Source organism: Aristolochia californica, unplaced genomic scaffold (genome assembly GCF_029961685.1).
Source record: "Aristolochia californica isolate CCGP_79_NKW_82.1479 unplaced genomic scaffold, dmAriCali1.0.hap1 SCAF_1, whole genome shotgun sequence".
NCBI lineage: Eukaryota > Viridiplantae > Streptophyta > Magnoliopsida > Piperales > Aristolochiaceae > Aristolochia > Aristolochia californica.
In genome coordinates this window covers 2,816,686-2,838,786 of record NW_027181770.1, presented here as the reverse complement: position 1 = coordinate 2,838,786, position 22,101 = coordinate 2,816,686, and the positions used below count along the sequence as shown (strand labels likewise).

The 22,101-nt window shown below is 36.7% G+C and overlaps 5 protein-coding genes and 1 non-coding gene across 8 annotated transcripts; 3 read left to right on the top strand and 3 right to left on the bottom strand.

The window, feature by feature from the left end:
* Positions 1–196: 196 nt before the first annotated feature.
* LOC137957832 (uncharacterized) lies at positions 197–1,102 on the bottom strand. Its single transcript, XM_068805208.1, has 3 exons — positions 817–1,102; positions 627–734; positions 197–546 (listed from the first exon to the last, which is right to left on the bottom strand). Exons 1-3 carry the CDS (start codon positions 988–990, stop codon positions 466–468), a joined length of 363 nt encoding a protein of 120 aa, XP_068661309.1. The 5' UTR covers positions 991–1,102; the 3' UTR covers positions 197–465.
* Positions 1,103–1,264: 162 nt separating this feature from the next.
* TRNAQ-CUG (transfer RNA glutamine (anticodon CUG)) lies at positions 1,265–1,336 on the bottom strand. The gene has a single exon. It is a non-coding gene; the product is annotated as a tRNA-Gln (tRNA).
* Positions 1,337–2,281: 945 nt separating this feature from the next.
* On the top strand, positions 2,282–5,067 carry LOC137955801 (chaperone protein dnaJ C76, chloroplastic-like). 3 transcript variants are annotated; one of them, XM_068802928.1, is made up of 10 exons: positions 2,282–2,608; positions 2,885–3,013; positions 3,097–3,226; positions 3,310–3,430; positions 3,510–3,591; positions 3,670–3,723; positions 3,969–4,007; positions 4,168–4,267; positions 4,470–4,576; positions 4,955–5,067. In XM_068802928.1, exons 1-10 carry the CDS (start codon positions 2,396–2,398, stop codon positions 5,036–5,038), a joined length of 1,059 nt encoding a protein of 352 aa, XP_068659029.1. In that variant the 5' UTR covers positions 2,282–2,395; the 3' UTR covers positions 5,039–5,067. The 3 variants fall into 3 exon arrangements, with proteins under 3 accessions (XP_068659029.1, XP_068659041.1, XP_068659050.1); XM_068802949.1 differs by having other exon boundaries at positions 2,482–2,603; XM_068802940.1 differs by lacking the exon at positions 4,955–5,067 and having other exon boundaries at positions 4,438–4,519.
* A 1,159-nt stretch (positions 5,068–6,226) lies between these two features.
* LOC137946491 (uncharacterized) lies at positions 6,227–6,955 on the bottom strand. Its single transcript, XM_068792844.1, has one exon. The coding sequence runs from the start codon at positions 6,953–6,955 to the stop codon at positions 6,227–6,229; it is 729 nt and encodes a 242-aa protein (XP_068648945.1).
* A 9,202-nt stretch (positions 6,956–16,157) lies between these two features.
* Positions 16,158–17,771, top strand: LOC137945946 (uncharacterized). Its single transcript, XM_068792094.1, has 3 exons — positions 16,158–16,573; positions 16,658–16,741; positions 16,829–17,771. The coding sequence occupies exons 1-3, from the start codon at positions 16,158–16,160 to the stop codon at positions 17,769–17,771; spliced, it is 1,443 nt and encodes a 480-aa protein (XP_068648195.1).
* Positions 17,772–18,026: 255 nt separating this feature from the next.
* LOC137945041 (uncharacterized) lies at positions 18,027–20,801 on the top strand. Its single transcript, XM_068790935.1, has 4 exons — positions 18,027–18,659; positions 19,130–19,216; positions 19,302–19,355; positions 20,754–20,801. The coding sequence occupies exons 1-4, from the start codon at positions 18,027–18,029 to the stop codon at positions 20,799–20,801; spliced, it is 822 nt and encodes a 273-aa protein (XP_068647036.1).
* The last annotated feature ends 1,300 nt before the right edge of the window (positions 20,802–22,101 follow it).

The following is a 22,101-nucleotide window of genomic DNA, read 5'->3' as shown; positions in this document are numbered from 1 at the left end:
ATATTCTCACATCTGTAGACGTTCGAAATCTCTTCCAGAGTTCAGACATCTATCTTGAATTGATCTGAGACAAATCTAACCACAGGAGGACAGAAAAACGATTACCAGCCAATGGGTACCATTCAGTTTACCTCTGCGCAACGGAGGCCCCCCGCAGCAATTAAGCAGAGAGCACACAGTGCTGACTGACTGATATGGACACGATCGAATGGAGGGAAGATGCTGTTTAAGATAAAATCAAGCTTCTACTATCTACAGTGTACAAGTAAAGAGAGACCCATATCTCAGGTCTTCTGTTGCAATGTTCCACATAACAAAACTCATATTACCATGTCCTAAAGAATATACAAAAAGCTACGGGTTCACCAGAACAAACAATTTCTTCCACGCTAGTTTTTTGTGATTTTGTGGTCTCTAATTGCTCCAAACGGTAGTAGTTTCTTGAGGGATTAAACCCGAGACAAATCACGGAATGACGAGCTTCTTCCCGGCGTAAATAGTGTCTCCCGTCAGCCCATTAGCCTCCTTGATTGCATCGATCGAAACCTAAAACCACCATCTCACACTCTTCAGTATAATCTATTTAACAGTAGTTGGAGAGAAGCAGACAAAGCTAAAAAGATTACCCCGTATTTTCTAGAAAGGCCCCAAAGGGTATCCCCCTTTTCGATCTTTATGGTCTGCGGAGCAGCCGGAGGTCGTGTTTTCTCTAGAGGGATGGGCATAATCGGTTCCTGAACAGAAAATATAATCAACTAAGACGAAAAGAAAAGGAAGTAGTAGGCTGAGGTTTATGTTTTTCCCACGGGAATGTACCTTCGGTTCTGGGAATGCGGGAGACTGATGGTAGGCGTCCTTTTTGGGGAAGAAGGCCTTGAGGATGCTCATAGCGATGCCAGAGAATACAACGAATCCAGCTGTTTTGGCGACGGCGGCCTCCTTGCCTTTGGCATCATCGTCGTCGGCTCCATCAGCCCTGGAATCAGACATGGTTTCGATGGCGTCGGTGGGTGAACAAAAACCCCTAAGTCCCAATTGATTTATTTTCTGTTTTGTTTTCAATCTTCAGACTTTCTGAAAGCGCTGGGTTCAGACCAGGGTCTCGAATGCCTTCATTGGACACGATCGCCATTCCTGCTTCGTTTTAATTAATTCCCCTAGAGAATAAGATACTATGTGGGGTCCTCGGATTTGAAATGTTTAAGAGCTTCCTTGTCATCATTAGACCCCTGCGAGACTTTTGGGAGAAAAAAACAAAAAATTTAGGTTCCACCGAGATTTGAACTCGGGTTACTGGATTCAGAGTCCAATGTCCTAACCACTAGACCATGGAACCAATTCTTGGATGTGATTTTGTTCAATTTTTTAATTCCTTAATTTTCATTTACAGCTACTTACCCTTGCTTAAAGTTAGTGAAATTGAGGTTTAGATGCGCTCAATTTCATTTCTATCATTAAAATTGAATTGAACGACTAAAAAAACTGTTTTTTTCTTATTCTTTATTCTTTATTATTATATATATATTAATGTTGTTATCCTTTTTAAAAATCAAAATTAGATAATAGAATTAATATAAATAATCTTATAATATAGTAAAGAAATCATTATTATTCACAAATAATTACAATAATTATAAATTATTTATTTTTCAAAATTATTGAATATCTTATAATATAGTAAAGAAATCATTGTTATTCAAGCATAGCAAAAGTTATTACAGGTCAAGTAATTCATATTTAAAAATGTAGTAATTTAAATATATGTATGAAATAGTTATTTATAAACTATTTGATACAAAATTTAAAATTATTCTCATGGGATTGTATTAATCTAAAAAGACATCGGTTTATATAAAATAAAATATTTAATTTTAATAATATAATATTTTATTCGTAATCAGGATAATAATAGTAATAATAACAAGTACAAAGTAGTAGTTATTAAGGGAGAAATTTTCATTGATGCTCCATGCTCTAACTATTTTGTTTACTTCTTTTTCAGAATACACCGATAAATTCCTTTCCTTACATGTTGGGCAAGTTCAACCGTGGCAAGCACGTGGAAGCAGGTTGCGTTCACGCCATGGCACGAGTGCACAACCTTCTCAAGTAAGCCGTCACGAGCAGTCGAGATTCATTGCGGCCGTTCTAGATTCCAATTAGTAATGCGCGGCTAATAGAGCGCCATCTCAGCGACACCACTGAAATTCCCACCAATTTCCAATTTCCAATTTCCAGAGTCCTGAAATGGACCTCTCAATATTCTCCTCCTCAAATAAAACCTCCACACACAATTTTTCCTTGCAAAGAATTTGAATATCTATGTTCACGCATTCGTCTCTCTCAGGAAATCCCTACTTTTTTCAGATCACCATCCTTTTTGCTGCACAGTGTGATGGCTCGATTACTTTCTCCAGTTTGCACGGATGCACTTAAATTCCAGAATCTAGCTCTATTTCACACAAAGGATCGATGGCGGAGGTCGGCAAAAGGCAGTCAAGCCATAATCGCTGGAAGACGGAGAGACTGCAGAGTAAAAGCCGCAGTCAAAGACAATTCTGTTGGTCAGGACGAGATCGCTGATGATTATTACGCCGTTTTGGGTTTGGTAATCGGAATCCTCTTCTGTTTTCTTTCGCTCTCTCTCGGTAGAAGTGGTATTCTTGTAATTTCTGATAGTGTCAGTGAATGAAAATGGTGTAAAGACGCTCCAATCCGCTCCTTTTCTTCTGTGTGAATCAATAGACGCTTCAATGTATTGGTCCTAGTGATGGCGATCTTGCATTTGCTTAGTACTCAGTGCAGACATTGATGCTATTTCTGTTATAAATATAGTTATTATGGAAATGCTATTCTGGATCTAAATTGCTCGGTGTTTTGCCAGCTGCCAGATGCTTCTCCAGCGCAGATCAAGAAGGCGTACTACAATTGCATGAAAGCCTGCCATCCAGATTTAAGCGGAGACGATCCCGAGACCACAAACTTCTGCATGTTTATTAATGAAGTTTATGGGGTAGGTAACTCAACTCGAGCTTTTTGAATCAAAATTGAAAATGTTTGATACATGATAAGCTAGTGAGAAGTGCGGAAGTGCAGGTACTCAGTGACCCGGTACAACGTATGATTTATGACGAGATTCATGGGTACGCAGCTACGGCTATTAATCCTTTCTTGGATGACACCAGTTCGAAGGATCACACGTTTGTAGATGAATTTAGTTGCATAGGTAGGAGTCTATATTGCCTTTCGAGCAGAGCTTATAGAATAACAGAGTCATTATAGCTCTTTCCCTAATGACTGTTTGCACAGGCTGCAAAAATTGTGCTAATGTAGCTCCAGATGTGTTTCGGATTGAGGAAGATTTTGGAAGAGCCAGAGCCTGCTACCAATCTGGGAACCCAGATTTAGTTCAGCAAGCTATAGACAGCTGGTAAGCACCAATTTGAAATGCAGCAAAGATATCGCAATTGTGTTCCTTGAGGGTCTCATTAGTTTTGCCTTTTCGCCAGTCCAGTTAATTGCATCCATTGGACATCTGCTGCACAACTGTCACTGCTTGAAGATGAAATGCGAAGAGTAGAGAGAGTTAATGTAAGAAGTGTAAATTGCTTCTGTAATTAGTACGCTTCATTATAATCTGTTATGAAACATATCTCTATTGATGCACAGGTGGGATTGATGCTTGCGGGCATGGGAGCCTCAGCTGTTGATGTTTTCAGAATGGTAATACTTGTGCATATATTTGGTTTTTTTTCCCTAATAGTTGATTAAATTCTTTACCATTAACGTGTTGCTTGCTTACATTCTTTAGCATTAGAAGAACTCATCCTTTTCTCTTATATTAATTTTTTGCAATCCAAATGGATCTCAGTGGATTGAATAAACCAATTCGGTGTCTGCCGGCCTTCTCATGCTGCTTAGTAGCTTCCTGGTGTAACATTTCTAATTGATTTTCACTTATGTTGCAGGCAAGTTCTCGTTGGGAAAAGCGTCAAATGAAAGTTCTGGTAATAAAACTTTCTCTCACTGGATTTGTTGCGTTTCTAGCTTACTTTCTATTTTCAATGATCTTCATTCTATCTACCAAAGCTAGCTCCTCTCCCATAATTGAAGGTTTGCTCTATAATATACCCACTTCCGGCGGAAATTTTTGAACTTCATGTGCAGCAAAAAGCCAAGAAGTGGATGACGAATCAAAAGGGTTCAGACAAGTCAGGGGCTTATTGGAATAATCTTTGGGGAAAAGCTAAAGATTACCAAAATTCAGGTACTGATTGTGATTTAGAATTAATATAGAACTGACTGGAACTGATATTGTACTGGATCATTTCTTAGCGTAGATTCTGCTTCCATCAATTATCTGTGTTTTACTTTTGTCAAAGTTTCAAGCGTGGACATGTTGGTAACCGCTTAATATAGTTAGTATACTCATCACAGTGAAAATGATTATGATGTCACCTGGTTGACAGAGGAAGAAGTAAAAGAAAGGGCTAGCAGAGCCGCAGCAGCAGGTAGGAGGTGGAGAGAATATTCCAGAAAGGGTGCCGACAGACCTCCGACATTCAAACTTCCCGAGGTAACCGCCGACAAAGACTAAAGATTACTTCATATATTCATCTCGGAACTCACAAACGCATGGTACATTCATGCCATATACCATTTATCCACATAAGAAATGTAATGAATGTAAAGCTAATTATTTTTAGAAATTCCCTAATCAGCAATTACTATCTATCTTCCAGTCCCATGTAACATGTGTATAATAAATTCAAAGTCCCTATTTCATTAGTTCTAGTGGACTTAAATTTGGGAACTGTTTGATGGATTGGCAACCTTGGTGAACAAAATCCCATCTCTTCAAGAGAGAAACCCAAATCTAAGCATCCCATAATTTCGTCAAGATGAAGTGCGCAAGATCTTCGCTCTCTCCTCAGTCTCACTGTTTGATCCACAGGCCAGGTTCCCCCGAACACTTTTGTTCGAACGTCCCCGTTTCGAGACGGAATATGAGCTCCGTCATCGCAGAGTCTGGTGGTGAACGGTACTACGGGTTTGCTCGAATCATTGCGAAATGTAGGTAGGCTCCAACAGCAGCGAGAAATCCGCGATGGGGTTGGCGCGAGGATGTTGGAGCGAAACCAGAGAGAATCAATAGCTTGGAGAAGGTTAGGGACAACCATCCATAGAAAAAATGACCGCTGTAAGCTGATAAAGGGGGTTAAGAGGGAAATGAATGAACGATGTAATCACTTTTTCGTATACTGTGTGCTCGATAGTGGTACTTTGCTTATGTTAGTGTTAAAAATAGTTGAAAGGGTCGAAATTCATTGTCAGTCGTTAAACACAGAGGAGTGATCATTCACTTTTGTGCACTAGGGTGAGTGGAGAGTGAAATAACTTTGACTTTTAGGTGCACTAACACTGCCAAAATTCTGAGTCAAAAAACCTTCTGATTGAACATAGAAAGATGGTTGATCGAAGCAAAAAGACTCATGAACCAGGGGTAGTCTCATTAGAATCGAAAGACCTCGGCACAGCGATCTTTTATCGTAAATGACACTCTGCCGACAACTTGCAGGCCGCATGATTCGTTCAGCTGGCGCAAGGTCGCTCGCTCGACGAATGGGATGTCACCAGCTCTCGGGGCCCATCCAATGCTTGATGCGTGGTGCCAAAGAGTTAATCTAGTTTAATAGTGCGACACGTATGAACACGCATTTGATTGATTTGTTAGGTACAGCTGGAAAGCAGAGTTCGTGTGGCAGCGACCGCCACGTCTGAAAACAATTTCTGGAGATTTTTAATTTTTAATATTTTCTATTTAAAAAAAAAAATCTCCCCAAACTGTGAGCTATGGATAAACCCGAATTCCAGTTTGGTACCAAAATGCTAGTTCTAAAATCACGGAAAATGAGGTAATGCAGATTGGTGACAGGCGGGTTTTCTGCACAAATCTTGGATTCTGTTTCCATATTTACAAAACCCCATTGGGGCGAAAACAGAAATTAAAGAAAACGTAAAGGAAAAGCGATTTTTCAGCGGTGGAAATCGATGAATTCGGAGTCGAACGGGAAGAATAGAGGAGACGTCATCTTACGGCCAAGGCCACGGCCGGCGCCTGAGACGATCGATCTTTTCAATCGTTCTCGGAAAAAAAGAGACGGTAAAGCATTTGTATCGGGGGAGAAGTGTGAGTTCAGAGGCGGAGGGAAACAATGGAGGCTCATCATCTCACGGTTGAGGCGACGGCCTGTGCCCAAACTTTGAGACGATCCTTCATATCGCTCTCGTCTCCTCCGGATGAAGTTATGCTCCAATAATTCCTAGCTGTATTATACTCTTCCCGACTGACATCCCAAGCCTCTGATAAGTAGGGCCTAGAAACAGTGGATTTGTTGGCAATTTCGTGCTCTCCATCTTTTTTCCCCAATCTCTGTAATCCGGGCAAAATCGAAATCAGGTTCGAATCAACGTCTCCCTCCGAGAAAGTAAAACCCAGATCCATAAACCCCTTCAGTTCCTCGAATTCAAGATCAGATAAGCTCTTAGTCGACCTCTTCTTTCGGAGCCGGTTAGACGTCTTATTTGAATGCTTCCCAGCTTCTTCTTCTCCCTTTACCTCCACCGGCTGCAAACATGATTCTTTCCCGGAAAAAATAGTATCGAGCTTAGGAACCTCCAAGACTGAATTCGGAGAAAAAGGATCCGAGTTGGCATTGAACTGGTCGCTGAGGGACCGATGAAGAAGGCTTCGGAGGCGACCTACTTGAGGTTGCGGTTGCTCATCAGCCGCGGCTACGTCACGAGAAGTCGGCGGCTTTGGAGGGTCGATAGGATCTTCATCTTGTGCAGGAACCGAATGCTCCGGAGAAAGAAAGTGAAGCGGCTGTGTGAGAATCCGCCGGTCGAACCAGTAGAAATCGAAGAGGCTAAGCACTTTTTCTTCTTCTGCCATGGCGATCGAATCTCTCTGAACCCAAACGACTCAAAAGACTTACACCGCAGTTATTGACTAGAACGAAGTCGCCTCCCCCCTACCCATAGATATAGGAGACCAGGTTACGCGATTCTCCCCGATTCTGTCCGGAATTACCGGAGAACCTTCGCACATTCTTTTTAAATTGATGGAAAGTTGCCTTTCCCCGTTTCTCCTTGGCAATCTATCATTCAAAGCAACATTCTTCTATCATACATGACTCCGCACGTGTAAGTCCGTCTGTTGGCGTTTAAGATTTAGACGACACGAGCGAGTAATGGTAATTAAGCAATATTTGTTTTCTCATGGGAATTACATATCAAGTATCAAACTAATCAATTTTATCGAGTAAATAAATGTTGATTTAGGGTTTGTGGGCGACGGGCTACGAGTGGCTCTTTTCATTGGTTTGAATCACGTGTTTTATGTTTCTATTTCGGGATGAGAGCCCAGCGACTTAAACGGTTGACCGGGGCTGGAGTTAGCCCTAACTTTTCACGTGATTACATGCCTATAGCATATTATTATTATATTATTACAAATTAAAAAAGTGAAAAATCTGGGAAACTCGGAGAGAAGGGCATTTCGGTCCAATCAAGTATAGTGGAATCTGATGACTCTTTCGTGAGTTCGTGTCCCCACAAGAAAATCAGAAGATGGTTTTTTATGGGGTCTATGAAAATTTTAAAACGTGGGTTGCCGTAGAATAAAATAAAGAGAAGAAGGTAGTTGTTGCTGGTCAGAGTTTTTATGTCGGAAGGAGAGAGATCCTATTTTGTCTGACCAAACTCATTCTCGCCCCCAGTACAGAGAAAGAAGGATTTTATCAAGTCTCCCTGTGGCCGAATGCAACAATTAGTTGAGTGAAGTCAAATTTCCGACGCTTCCGTCTTCACCGCGTCTGCCCACTGAAAGGCTGAGAAGTCCAAGTTTCTTTCATTGGGTGCTGCTGCCTCCTCTAGGTGCGCTTCCATCAAAGGAATACATACCCATATCGATATCTTCGTGAGGCTGTCTTATCTTGTCTGTTTCGTGGAGGGTTTGGCGCAGATTGGAATGAGGCAACAAGGACTTCTCCTGCCAATGCAAGTTCGAGGCAACCATAAGCATAACTTGTAGAGAAAGCGAAAGCTGGTTGAAAGGTTTCTCTCCTACCTGAGGCGGGTGCTGGACGAAGAGATGCTTGTTTTTCATCGCTATGCCCAGTAGAAATGAATGATTGTGCAGGTGGATTGCCGGGCAAATCTCCTTTGGCAGTGGACCGAAGGTGAACACTGGCGGGGCTAATTCTTTCTTCTGCCAAAGGAGACGTACCCAGTAATGCACCTGTACATTGTAGCTGCTTCCTCGTAGTCTTGCACAGTAACGGTGGCGGGCGAACTATTTATGGCTTGCTACATTGAATATGCCCTGCATATTCCTCTGTACTTTTCTTTTTTTTTGCAGTATTTAGTGTTTTACTAAATACCCAAGAAAGATAATACAAGCAGAGATATGAAAGGATACCCGGCTGGCTATTTGTGCAATGGTGTCCTCTACTTCATGTCCTTTATACGGAAGAATAGTCCTTAAATTTCACGGTATCAACAACAGAACCCAGCCCAATTTTATGCTTTATCGATCCTGATGGTTCATTCATCTTTCAGGCCACAAAAAAAGTGAGACGAAACTTGCTTTCTTCCCTTTGTGAAGAAAGAATGAGGAAGGGACACTTTTCAAAGGAAGATCCTCGGTATGTTCTTATCTCATCCCGTCTCTCATACATTCACAATCTGTTCCCCTCGTCTATGGATCCAATTACCTGTCATGGCTGTCCCGTCCTTTAGATGGACGAAGAGGCGGTCCTTTTCTCAAGCAGCTTCCGCCACGAACCGCCACCTTATTTTGGTAATGAATCTGCACTTGTACTCACGTTTGCCAACATATAAAACAGAAGGTCTCGCATCTGGGTCGTCCATTTTACGAATTAAAGTGGGATTTTTTCAAGGCTGTTGTTGGCATAATCCACTCTTCAGCGAGTGCCTTTGTGGAGGCGAGAAGATATTGCCTTATCCTTATGTTCTGATACTGATTTTTTCCATTACACCGTATCATGTAAAAGACATCTGGACGGCTCTTTTACATTCAACATGACATGATTCTCATCGAAGAAAGAAAGAAAAAAATCTTGAATTACGGCTAGTGCTCTTCAGATATTTAATCAACTGGAGCAGACACCTGGTGTTTGGTCAAAACAGTCGTGTAGTTACTTTCAAGTTTCACCTGACGTCCATTATCAATCAAACTGGTGCTGGATAGGTATTTGGATGTCTTGTTTAGATCAAATGTGTAGTATCTAGAAAGGGAAAAACTTTACTGAAAAGTGGAAAAGAGAATGAGAAGGTGGTTGCAAGGTTGTGAGGGTGGAGGTGAGAAAAGGGGGACCAATTGAGAGCCAGAGAAGATACATAAGAATTGTGCCAAGCATATGCCAGGTCAATTTTTTTTGTAATTCCGGCATATTCTGGGCGTGATTCACTGTTTCTGCCGTATAAAAGGGCGGAGCAGGTGAGTTTCTCCATGAAGACGAAGCTTTTGGACATTACTGGAGAAGAATATGGTGATAAGAAGTGCAGGGTTCTCGGAATGACAGTGCAGTTCTCCTTTGGTAGAGCGTCCCGCGAGCGCAACCGTGCTGAGTTTGCTCTCAGCCAAAGGAAAATTGCCCTGCCATTATCCTGCACAACCCGTTGAAGGTTTCTCTTTCTGGCATGTAGAGATATTTAAGCTCGAATCCGAGTATGAAAGAGAAGCAAGTCCTACTGAAAACATTACTTTTATCCTCTCTTAAATTGACATTGAATTCCCCCCCACATTACTTAGTTCATTAAATAATATCATTAGGGGGTTAGTGCCCCAAATGGATTCTTGAAGATCAAGTTCATGTCCAACATGAAGATCATGTCCAACATGAAGATCATGTCAGTCATGTACATGAAGATCATCTTCGCACTTGGTGTTAGTGTTGACAACTTCATGTGCACTGGAAAACAGTTTCCAGTGTTAGTGCCCCAACATGAGAAAAACATAAAAAACAAGAGAATCTCTAAACCTTTACAGTGCACTTAATTATAACATAATCCTTAAACCCCAAATTAGGTAAAACAACCATTATTACTACACGAATAAGTTATTTAATGTATAATTAAATATATTTATATATTTATTAATTGAATTAGATATTTTATTGTACATTAATATGGTAATTACATGAGCCAATGAAATACGTATATGATTAATTACAAATAATAAATAAATAATGTTATAAATAAAAAAACGAAAGTAATACGTTAAGTTATTAATTTATTAATAACATATGATATACTTTAACCTAAAAATGAATAATTTAAGAGAAAAAATTGATCTAATCATAACTTTAACACACAATATATTTGTACATAATATATTTTATGTATTATTAATTAATAATATATTATCACAACATTTAAAACCATTGGTTTAATTAACTATAGCAATCTGATAATTATGCCAAAATAATTTATCAAATATTTATTTTAACAATATTTTAATTATGAATATTAAATCACTATTTTAATATAGTAATTGTAAAATCAAAATAAATATTTTATAAATAAAAATAATTATTTTATAAATAAAAATAATTATTTTATAAATAAAAATAATTATTTTATAAATAAAAATAATTATTTTATAAATAAAAATAATTATTTTATAAATAAAAATAAATATTTTATAAATAAAAATTATAAATTAATGATTTTTATGAAGATAGTTTAATTTTTCCTAACTTAGGTAAAATTAAACATCTTCGTCTTCCTCCGCAGTGAGCCAGCGAGCAACGGCGATGGCGACGGGGACGGGCTAGGCAAAGGTGACGGCCGGCGACGGCGGCGGGCAATGCCGACAGAGGCGGCACTCCGACGGTACGCCTAGAGGGAGAAGAGAGGGAGGCCGAGAAGCTCTGCAACAGAGCTCGACCTCCCGTGCTCTGCGAGAATGAGAGAGGGCTGCGGAAATGAGAGAGGGAGCAAAGAATGAGAGAGGGCTGCGAGAATGGAGACGAGAGGGAGCAAAGAATGAGAGAGGGTTGCAAGAATGAGAGAGGGTTGCGGGAATGGAGATGAGAGAGGGAGCAGAGAATGAGAGAGGGTTGCGGGAATGCAATGGCAGAGAGGTGTGCGACAGAGAGAGCCCCGCACGAGAGTCATGTAGATGATTCTCAAAATCGGGTGGAAAGCGCTTTCCGCCGTTTACTCTTGGGACATGAACTCCTGATTCATGTATATTCATGTACATGACATGAATTTCGGCGGCCCCTAACGACACCAGGACATGAACTGCGTAATGCGCATGAACATCATGTCCTGAGTCATGTGCACTAACCCCCCCCCCCCCCCCCCCCCCTCCCCCCCCCCCCCCCCCCCCACCCCTTAGTGTGGAATAAATTAAATTGAAGTTAAATTATATCACTTCATTCTCTCAGGCAAAAATCGTAGAATTTGGTTTTCCACCCATTTTGCGAATCAACCAACTGAATCGCGCATTGCTCTTGCCCCCCCTGCCCCGCGAATTTTTTTTTTCTCTTCTCCGTCGCAGAGTACAGGAGCCCCCCCCCCCTGTCGGCCTCCCTCCCTCTCTTCTCACTCTCAGCATACCGTCGGAGCGCCGCCGTCGCCGTTGCCCGCCAGTCTGCCATTGAGGAAGACAATGCGTGCGGTGAGGAAGACGATGATTTAATTTTTCGTAAGTTAGGAAAAATTAAACCATCGTAATAGGAATAATAACTTATATTTTTAAAAAATAATTATTTTATTTATTTAATATACTTATTTTATAATTACTATATTAAATTAGTGATTTAATAGTCATAATTAAAATATTTGATAAATTGTTTTGGTTTAATTATCTCATTGCTATAATTAATTAAACCAATGGTTTTAAAATTTGTGACAATATATTATTAATTATGAATACATAAAAAATATATTATGTTATTGATAAATATATTTATTATATTAAATTTGTGAGTTTTAATGTTAAAAAATAATTTATTTATTTATTATATGCACTTATGTTATTTTTTACTTTTTTATTAATTTTTAATAATTTATTCTAGTCACATGTAATTATTGTATTAATTTATAATAAACTATAATCATTAAGTAATATAATATAATTTTTCGTTAATTAGGATATTAATATATTTTAATACTACACGTTAAATCACTTATAAGTGTAGTAACCATGTTTATTTTGGTTAATTATCTATTTAGGTATATATTCTATTTAAGTATATTATAAAAGGTTTCTCATTCTCTTGTTTATATCATACTTTTCATTTGGGGGCACTAACACTGGAATTTGTTTTCCAGTGCACTTGAACTTGTCTAAGCTAACACCCAAGGATGAGTTGAAATTGAATCAATTCATTTAAGTTCAATTCAATTCTTCACTTCAATTAAAGTTCATTGTGGACTAACCCTCCCCCCCCCATAGCAAGGTATTAATTACATTAGAAGATATTTTTTAAATAATTTTTTTATTTATATTTTATTATAATAATTTGAAGGAAAAGAAATGCAAATAATTAATTAGTATTTAATTTTTTTTATCTTAAATGGATAGTGAAAGGTGTTAAATAGGTAAAAATATATTTTTTAATTAATTAATATACATTTTATTTTTTATTATAAAAAGAAGGTAATAAAATATGTACCAACAATAGCATTTTTAAAAAAAATATTATTTTTTACAAAATATAGTACTAAATTAAATGATATCTTAAATCGTTAATGTAAGGTATTAATTATATTAAATAAATATTTTAAAAATAATTAATGAACAATTTTTTTATTTTTTTATATTAAATAGAAGGTAATGAAGTGTATAATATTTTAAAGACCAGAAATTAATGTTTGAAAATATTTTTAAAATTCCCAAAAAAATTAATAATGAAAGAAAAATAGGAGAAAAAAAGGTACGTTGACATGGCGTGTTGAGGATGTGTCATACAAAATGTCTAATGACATAGCAATTTGATGATGTGTGAGGCTATATAATGTAATTGCTTATAATCTGTTAATCATAAGTGGTCAAAGCTTACGTGTCATCTTAGACTGTACATATATGTTGTTGATGGGTCAAAATTGTGTATTTTTTATATTTAGTTTGGAAGTTAAGTTATTTATGTTAATATTTATAATAAATTGGATAATATAATAAAATTCCCTTTTTTTAAATGCATTTCTCCGGTTTTAGATTGGAATACTCTTCTCTCCTTCGAATCCAGGGGTACTAACTCTACGAATTTTTAGTTGAAGAAGTTGAAGGTGATATGGTATTATTACATTTGGCGATCAAATTCTCAAAGCTCTGAGCGAAGAGGCACTGAATCAGCATTTGCAAATTAGCTAAAAAAATTTAAACACGTTTAGATGATTTCTCTTTCCCTTTTATGGAAGGCTTTCTTTACCAGGTAAAAGAATTTGCCCTGGATGTTGGACAAACCTAGGAATCCAGGGAAAAAAATTTATGAGCAATTACAGTGTATAAAGCTGAGGAAATTGCTCTGCTTCTGTGGCTAAGGGTGGAGCACGAATTTCCACGGCAGAGCAAGGGATAAAGAGTCAGTCGATGCCGACTGAACACTGAAAACGAGCTTGTATCATCTACCATAAAGTACCCCCAAGACTTTGATGCTGATAAGCAGAAAATTCTCGGCATATGACTGTCGTGGGTGTGACATGAATCGAACCTCTTAATCCACGATTCCTCTGTTACAAGTTATTTTCGACCAAAACGCAACGAAGGGGAAAAGAAAAAGAAAAAACTTCCTTAATCCCACGTGAGTCTTATATATCTTCTTAATCATTCCCACGAGCTTCCGCAGCTCCGGTTACCGTTTGCTCCCTCCATAAATGCGTTGATTGTCCGTCTTCTCTGACCAAAGACCTCCCTGCAGGTCTTTTGAGCCTTGTTGCTTCTCTGCTCCCACTCTGTCGCAACGATTGCGGACAGAGATATTGATTTCATGTATCTTGTCCTCATGGTACTTATTTCACTGATCTCTCTTTCTCTTACCTCAGTTTTTGACCATTTCTCACGTCGCTTTAGCATTAGTCGATTCTGCGATGTCTACGTTAGCGATAATTGAACAGATACTAATTTAAAATAGGGAATTTTACCAAAATACTGATTTAAATTAATTTATTTATAATAATAACGAAGACCGGAAAATATTTACAAAACTACCAAATTTTGACCGGTCCACTATATATGTGGACAGTCAAAGTCGACACGTAAGTTTTGATTGCTTACGTGTCGCCCCGTCATCAAAGTGAAAATTCAGAGTCCACCACGTCATCATTATTGACACATAATCTACCACGTAGTTTACCATGTCATTTTTATTATTTTCTTTTAGCCATGTCATCAATGGCCACGTAAGCATGTGCCACGTCAGCCCTCAAATTTTTTCATTCTAAACTCTTTCGCGCTCTGTCTCCTCGCCTCTCGTCTCGGCTGCTCTCCTCTCGTCGCTCCCCTGCTGCCGCCTCCTCTCGTCGCTCCCCTGCTGCCGCCTCCTCTCGTCGCTCCCCTATTGCCGCCGCTCGACCTTGGCCGCTCCCCTGCTGCTGCTGCTGCTCTGCCTCGGCCTCGCCCTCGACGACGCCCCCCTCTCAACCGCTCTCTCTTCGCCTCAACCCAGACTCTCATTCTTCTTCTCCGTTCCCCTCTGTTCATCCTCTCACCACCCCTCTCTCAAAACCGAAAACTATCATTTCTATCTCTTCGTCGCCCCTTCTCTCAAAACCGAAAACTATCATTTCATCTCTTCGTCGCCCCCTCTCTCAAAACCGAACCCTATAATTTCCTCTCTGCGTCCCCTCTCTTAATACCCTATTATTTCACTCTCTCGCCGCCCCTTCTCTCGAAACCGAAGACCCCAATTTGAATTTCAGAAGTCGAATCAGGGTGATTTTTTAGGGCGTTTTTTAATTGAATCTAATTACTGTGTTTAATTATAATGTTGATTTGAATTTAGGTGTTTAATTACAGTATTTTTTTGTGATTTATTGTTTAATTTCTGATTTTATGTTAATGAAATTTCTGTCAATTGCAGATAAATTAAAATTATTGTAAAGTTTAATTTTAGTTTATGGATTTTCTGTATAATTTGTTGTATTTTTTGAAGTTGCTAGTTTAATTTTAGTTAATTTCGTTTAATTTTCTGATTTATGAAGTTGCATTTTACTCTATTGAGATAAGATTTGCAGGATTTTTAGTTGCTAGTTGTTAAATAAATTTGAAGTGTCATGGAATGATCATACCATGTGGTGAGGAGCTTTGGGTGTTATAAATATCCACCACATGGGTTTTTTTTATTTATTTTTTGTTTTATTATGTTTGCCCTAGTTACTAGGATGGGTACAAATTCTGATTAATAGTAGGTTGGGTAATGGAAAGTGGGTTGTCTATGTTTTATTGAGTTTCCATGTGTTCCTAGGGATGGGTAGAGAATCTAAGTAAGAGTACGTTGGGTCCAGTTCAAACTAGGCTGAGTTGCCTGCACGGGCGTCCATTAGCCAACGAAGCCCGACCCCCATCACTGACAAGGTACGGTTCGTAGTGACTGCGAAGTCATATGGGGCTCTACCAGGGGTGTTCGGTGAATTTGGACTTAGGTGTGTTTTTGCATTGTTAGGACTAGTCATCTGTTATAGAATTAGTTCGATTGATTTTTAAATGTTCTAGAATGTTGTTGAATAATTTTGAAGTGTTATGGAATGATTTTGCCATGTGGTGAGGAGATTCGGGTGTTATACATAACCACCACATGGTATTTTTTTTGTCTATGTTTTATTTAGTTTCCACGTGTCCCTAGGGATGGGTAGAGAATCTGATTAAGAGTAGGTTGGGTCCAGTTCAAACTAAGCTGAGTTGCCTGCATGGGTATCCATTAGCCAATGAAGCCCGACCCCCATCACTGATGAGGTACGGTTCGTAGTGACTGCGAAGTCATATGGGGTTCTACCAGGGGTGTTCGGTGAATTTGGACTTAGGTGTGTTTTTGCATTGTTAGGACTAATCATAAAAATTAAAACTTAGATAATTTTTTGCATAAATAAACTCTTACTAATGTATGGTTTTTATAGATAATATGGCGTCAGTTGTTGGGTTCTTCTGTCGATACAATGGAAAATTGAAGGAGAGGTCTGGATATTTTGATAGTTATGATGGAGGTGAATCACAAATGAAAAGGATTACAGTTTCGACTAAGTTTAGTGAATTCTTAGTAATGATGTACAGATTCACGGGGTGGGATGGTGATACTCATCAAATGTTTATTAAGGCCAAAATTCCATTTTCTGACGGGGTTTTTGTTATCTCAAAGGTGGAAAATGATAATGATTTGATTGAATTATTTGAGATGGCTTCAAGTAATCGATCTATGGTTGAGATTTTCTTAGAAAAGGTCCTAAGACAAAGGGCCCATGGAAGGGAAGGTACGAGGAATCGAAACTTTATTGGTGAAACATCTTGTCTCCAAGAACAAGAATTACCACGTACACAGGAGTAAGTATTTATGTTCGTATATTTATGATATAAATAGTTAAGTTTACATGACTTGTTTTTAAGTACAAACTATTATCTATATAGGTTTAATACACAAGGGCGTGAAGTGGGGTTTTTGAACCCCTCGTCTATTGCATCACTGTCTGAGTGTGGAATGTCTTCTCCCTTGTAAGTTTTTTACCCTTTCATTGTTAAATGTGTGATATTTATGTTATCCCTACTCGAATTTTTATGTTTATTGTTGTGTTTATTCAGGGTGGTTAATGTTGATGATAGTGATAGTTTTAGTGATTATGATATTGGTTCAGAAGATAGTGAAGGGGATGGGGATGAGATATTCGAAGCCGGGGTTCATAGAAATAGAGTTGAAACAACAGATTCAATTGGGTACCCGGATATATATGAAGATGCCTGGGAGGTTAATACTAGATGTATCAAAGATGATTCTAGAATAATAAACGTTTTAGACTCAACATCAAATAATATCAGCGTGGGTCCAATATTTGAGGATAAGTCCCAAATGGTAGATTTTTTGAAAAAATACTCGATTGAAAGACATGTTAAGTATAAGACATTAAGGTCTATTAGTTGTGATTATAAAATTGAATGTGGTGAAGATGGATGTCCTTGGAGTGTTTTTGCATCATGTGATCAAAGGATTCGTCAATTTAAGATAAGAAAGTATGGTGGAGATCACACTTGTGTTAATAGTATTATTCGTGAAGATAATCCAGTGTGTACATCATCTTTCATTTGTAAAGTCATTATGCCAACAGTGAGGACGAATTTTACTTTGAGTCCTAATGATATACAGCAGATCATGAAAGATAAGTATCATATCTCTGTCCGGTATGCGAAAGCATGGAGAGCAAATTGCAAGGCTATAAAAGCAATTTATGGTGATTGGGATGAATCATATAATCTTTTGCCACGGTTTTTAGATGCAATAAAAGAGGCGAATCCAGCTAACGAATTTATACTGTGTTCTGAAGAATTTGGCCATGAAATGATGTTTAAGTGTGTTTTTTGGGCATTTGGGCTATCCATTGCTGGATTCCAATATTGTAGACCCCTTATTAGTGTTGATGGAACACATTTATATGGGAAGTATCCTCATTGTTTGTTAATTGCTACTACTCTTGATGGGAACGATGGTCTTTTTCCTCTAGCTTTTGCTATTGTTGAATCAGAAAATTAAAAAAGTTGGGAATGGTTTTTAGCTTGTCTAGATCGTTTTGTTATTAAAGGAAAAAAACCATTTACTCTGATCTCAGATCGTCAAAAGGGTTTATTAATGGCGGTCCAGAAATTTTTTTTACCTTCAGAATGTTTTCATCGTTTTTGTGTGCATCATTTAGTTGCCAATTTCAAGAAGACGTTCAAAAATGATACATTGAATGCTCTCATATGGTCTGCAGCAAGGAAGACAAATATTATTGAATTTGATCGTACGATGGAGTTGATTGAGCAACAAAGTGAGAGAGCAAAAGAATTATTGACAGAAGGACCATTGAGACTTGAGTTTTGGTCATTGGCACACGATGGCAATGTTCGCTTTGGTGTGTTGACCACCAATATGTCTGAGAGCTTTAATAATGTTTTAAGAGGTGCTAGAAGGCTTCCAATTCAAGCATTGGTGGCAACAACTTTTCATAGATTGAATAAATATTTTGTGGAAAGACATGAATTTGCAAAAAAGATGACATCATTTTGTACTCCCTCTGTTGATGTTTCTCTGAAAAATAAGAGGGATAAAGCAAGAGCATGTCGTGTACATCAGTATACGAATAATATGTACGAAATTTCTATGGATGATGGAAGGTTGTATCAGGTTGATTTGGTGAATATGACATGTACGTGCAACCATTTTCAAATGGAACAAATTCCTTGTACCCATGCCATTGCAGTGTGTGCAAAAATCAATTATGATTTCAATCAATTGTGTAGTCGTTGGTATACAACAGAGGCATATAGAGGAACATATGCAATTGGATTCTATCCTAATAAAGATAAACTTTATTGGCCTAATACGGGTGTTCGAGTTGTTCCACCAATTGCAAGGAAGCAACCAGGTCGTCCACGTTCAGTTCGTATACGTACAGAAATGGATAAAGGAGAACGTGGTACCTATTTTTGTGGTACATGTAAACAATCGGGGCATAACTCTAGAAAATGTTGAAACCCGCCAGTTAACGCTCGCCCCGATAAACACTCCAGGAAGTAGCAATCCAAGGTGAACATTTACATTACTCATGAAATTTAAGTATTACTATTGATAACTGTCGTTTATATTGTGGTATTCTATATTTATTAATCAGTCATTTTAAAATTTTATATTTTGTAGCCATTCTTAGTGGGTGGAAGTTGTGGTTAGTGCCCATTTGGTAACCCTCGTTTGAAGATGAGGGCACGTCAGTGGTTGAGTTTCTTGATGATTCACCATTCGTGTAAAGACTGGTAATAATTCTATCGTTTCCATTGTATTTTTTGTTTCATTTCAATATATAGAGTACTTAGTTGAATGCATTAAGGTTTATTTTTCCTCGTTTCATGTAGGTTCAAGATTTGATCTTCCCATCTAGAAATAATCAATCAAAAACTTGGATGGGTCCTCCGGATTTGTTTGTAGAACTTGTCCAGCAGGTAAGAACTTGTCAACTTTTGAGATAATTCACTTTTTGAGATAATTCACTCTTAAACAGCTACATCCAATGTCTTTTCAAATCAGGTCAAGCTGCTTCTTGAAATGCTTATAAAAAAATGTGGTCTTAATGCTGGTAAGGTTTGTCTTGTTTCAGAAAATGTTATCAACCCTTTTGGTTTCTATTGTAATTATAGGTCCAAATTATTTAATTCTCCATGTTGGAACTAACTTGTCCTTTTATCCTTGTCTGTGTCTTTTGGCTTTTATTATTTACATAGGCATCCATTTGATTTCACGAAATGGGGTCGCATATGTCAATTTCTCCTGGAATATGGTGTCTTCGACAAGAAGAAGATAGTGGAACCAGTAGAAGCTTTAGAGGAGGAGGATCTTCTAGTGGTAACTACAATACGTACTGACCTTTTGGGCCACTGGGTGTAGGATTGCACATGTTTACTTTTGGATATGTTGATATGGATTTGTTCAATCAATTCAAAGTTGCATCACTTTAAGCTTACTGCAAAATTAGAAAAGGCCGCCTGCTTTCTTACCTCATATTATGGTTGTGAATATTACTCCCTTGATCTGTAAAGTACTTTTGAATAATGCTAGCTTTTGTACCTTTTGTTTTAATTTTGGTGAATATGCCATGAATGATCTGCGAGAAGGTTACTAGAATAGGTTTGTAGATATAAGAGACTAGGATTACTATTTGGAAGCTTGATCAGATGACTTAGAACTCTTTTAATATTATTTAACATGCTCAGTTTGTTGTTGAGTTGTGTAAAATCATTTCATCCTTGCTCTTGTTGAATGCTGATCCATTTTTCTATGGCTGCCCACATAGGAACGTGGGCAGCCATAAATGCTGGTGGAGGGTTTCATCTCTTCTCTGCAGAAAGGGGAGGATTCTGTGTATGCAGATGTCTCACTTTGTTCGCCAAATTGTTTTTGCTGTATATGAATTATGCAAGGTGTTGATAATGGATCTTGATGCCCATCAAGGAGATGGGCATGAAAGGAATTTCTCAAATGACAATTAAGTCTCAACATGCGGATGAGTTTCATTGTGATAACACTGTAAAAGGTGAGTACTCTCTCTCCCTCTTTAACTTTTTTTGTAATGAAAGTCGCGCTAGTTTCATGGTCCCTCACTTTCATGCCTCAATGTGCTTTTCTTTGTTCAGAACAGAGAAGGAAGTTGTTTTGACAAAGACCGATATGTTTATCTAAATGAAGAAATTTCAGGCAAGGCCCTTTGTTATAATCAGACAAAAGAGTGGAATGAGAATTTTAATATTCTTTGATATGTTGATGTAAAATTATTTATTAATATACGACTTTCCATTGATCATATTTAGAGCTTTCAAATTAAGAAAAAAAAATTGAAAACTGTGTGCAGATTGGTAATGGGTGGATAGACTCAGAGACAGACCAGAATGACTTTGTAGATTATGCACGGAGTCATGCAATGATATCAGATGAGAGTTACAAGGAGATTTTAATCTTTCTCTTATAGATGAAACTACTTGGCAGAAGGATGACTCTGATGATGAGGAAAAGGAGCATTATGATGATGAATGAGCTAGGTGTACCTTTACAGCTTGTGTCTATTTAGTTCGTCCTCTATGAAGTTTGTTAGAAAAATTGGGTGTATTATAACTTGGTTCAAGAAATGTAATTTAAGTCTTTTGAAACTATGTCAAATATGTTGGGACGCCATGGCTCCCATTAACAATCTCTTGTACCTTGACCACAATTTAACATTTTTTTTTTCAATGTTTCTATCATATTTTTAAATATTCATATTTTTTTAGTTAATAAATATTTTAAATTAATAATAAAAGGTGTTGTAAATTTTTAATTAACTAATGTATTTTTTAATAATTTATTATTTAGTAAATAAGGTCATAAAAAGTATACAAATTAATTGTATTTTTAAACTTTAAAATATATTTTTTGTAAGTTTTTTATTTTTAAATATTTTAAATCCATAGTGGGTAAGAGTTAGAATTTTTCTATTTATAAATATTTTAAATTTCAAAATATATTATTTTTAAATAAGGCGATAAAAGTATACAAATAAATTGTATTTTTTAACTCTAAAATAATTTTTTGTATATTTTTTTAGTTTATAAATATTTTAAATCGATAATATATGGGTAAAACTTAAGAGTAAGATTTTTTAAATTTATAAATATTTTAACCATAATAAATGGGTAAGAGGTAGATTTTTTCTATTTATAAATATTTAAATTTATAAATATTATTATTTTTTAAATAAGGTAATAAAAGTATACAAATAAATTGTATTTTTAAACTCTAAAATATTTTTTTTGTATATTTTTTTAGTTTATAAATATTTTAAATCGATAATATATGGGTAAAACTTAAGAGTAAGATTTTTTAAATTTATAAATATTTTAAATCCATAATAAATGTGTAAGAGGTAGATTTTTTCTATTTATAAATATTTAAATTTATAAATATTATTATTTTTTAAATAAGGTAATAAAAATATACAAATAAATTGTATTTTTAAACTCTAAAATAATTTTTTTGTATATTTTTTTAGTTTATAAATATTTTAAATCAATAATATATGGGTAAAACTTAAGAGTAAGATTTTTTAAATTTATAAATATTTTAAATCCATAATAAATGGGTAAGAGGTAAATTTTTTCTATTTATAAATATTTAAATTTATAAATATTATTATTTTTTAAATAAGGTAATAAAAGTATACAAATAAATTGTATTTTTCAACTCTAAAATATTTTTTTTGTATATTTTGTTTAATTTATAAATATTTTAAATCGATAATATATGGGTAAATCTTCAGAGTAAGATTTTTTAAATTTATAAATATTTTAAATTCATAATA

Excerpts from the sequence above, each read along its gene's own strand:
- LOC137945041 (XM_068790935.1), top strand. The coding sequence starts at position 18,027 with ATGGAGTTGATTGAGCAACAAAGTGAGAGAGCAAAAGAATTATTGACA. Across the intron at positions 18,660-19,129 it reads AACCAGGTCGTCCACGTTCA|GTTCAAGATTTGATCTTCCC; the intron begins GTTCGTATACGT and ends CGTTTCATGTAG. Across the intron at positions 19,217-19,301 it reads TTGTAGAACTTGTCCAGCAG|GTCAAGCTGCTTCTTGAAAT; the intron begins GTAAGAACTTGT and ends TTTTCAAATCAG.
- LOC137957832 (XM_068805208.1), bottom strand. The coding sequence starts at position 990 with ATGTCTGATTCCAGGGCTGATGGAGCCGACGACGATGATGCCAAAGGC. Across the intron at positions 735-816 it reads CCGCATTCCCAGAACCGAAG|GAACCGATTATGCCCATCCC; the intron begins GTACATTCCCGT and ends TTTTCTGTTCAG. Across the intron at positions 547-626 it reads GCCTTTCTAGAAAATACGGG|GTTTCGATCGATGCAATCAA; the intron begins GTAATCTTTTTA and ends TGGTGGTTTTAG.
- LOC137945946 (XM_068792094.1), top strand. The coding sequence starts at position 16,158 with ATGGCGTCAGTTGTTGGGTTCTTCTGTCGATACAATGGAAAATTGAAG. Across the intron at positions 16,574-16,657 it reads GAATTACCACGTACACAGGA|GTTTAATACACAAGGGCGTG; the intron begins GTAAGTATTTAT and ends TTATCTATATAG. Across the intron at positions 16,742-16,828 it reads TGTGGAATGTCTTCTCCCTT|GGTGGTTAATGTTGATGATA; the intron begins GTAAGTTTTTTA and ends GTGTTTATTCAG.
- LOC137955801 (XM_068802928.1), top strand. The coding sequence starts at position 2,396 with ATGGCTCGATTACTTTCTCCAGTTTGCACGGATGCACTTAAATTCCAG. Across the intron at positions 3,227-3,309 it reads AGATGAATTTAGTTGCATAG|GCTGCAAAAATTGTGCTAAT; the intron begins GTAGGAGTCTAT and ends CTGTTTGCACAG. Across the intron at positions 4,268-4,469 it reads TAAAGATTACCAAAATTCAG|AGGAAGAAGTAAAAGAAAGG; the intron begins GTACTGATTGTG and ends CCTGGTTGACAG.
- LOC137946491 (XM_068792844.1), bottom strand. The coding sequence starts at position 6,955 with ATGGCAGAAGAAGAAAAAGTGCTTAGCCTCTTCGATTTCTACTGGTTC.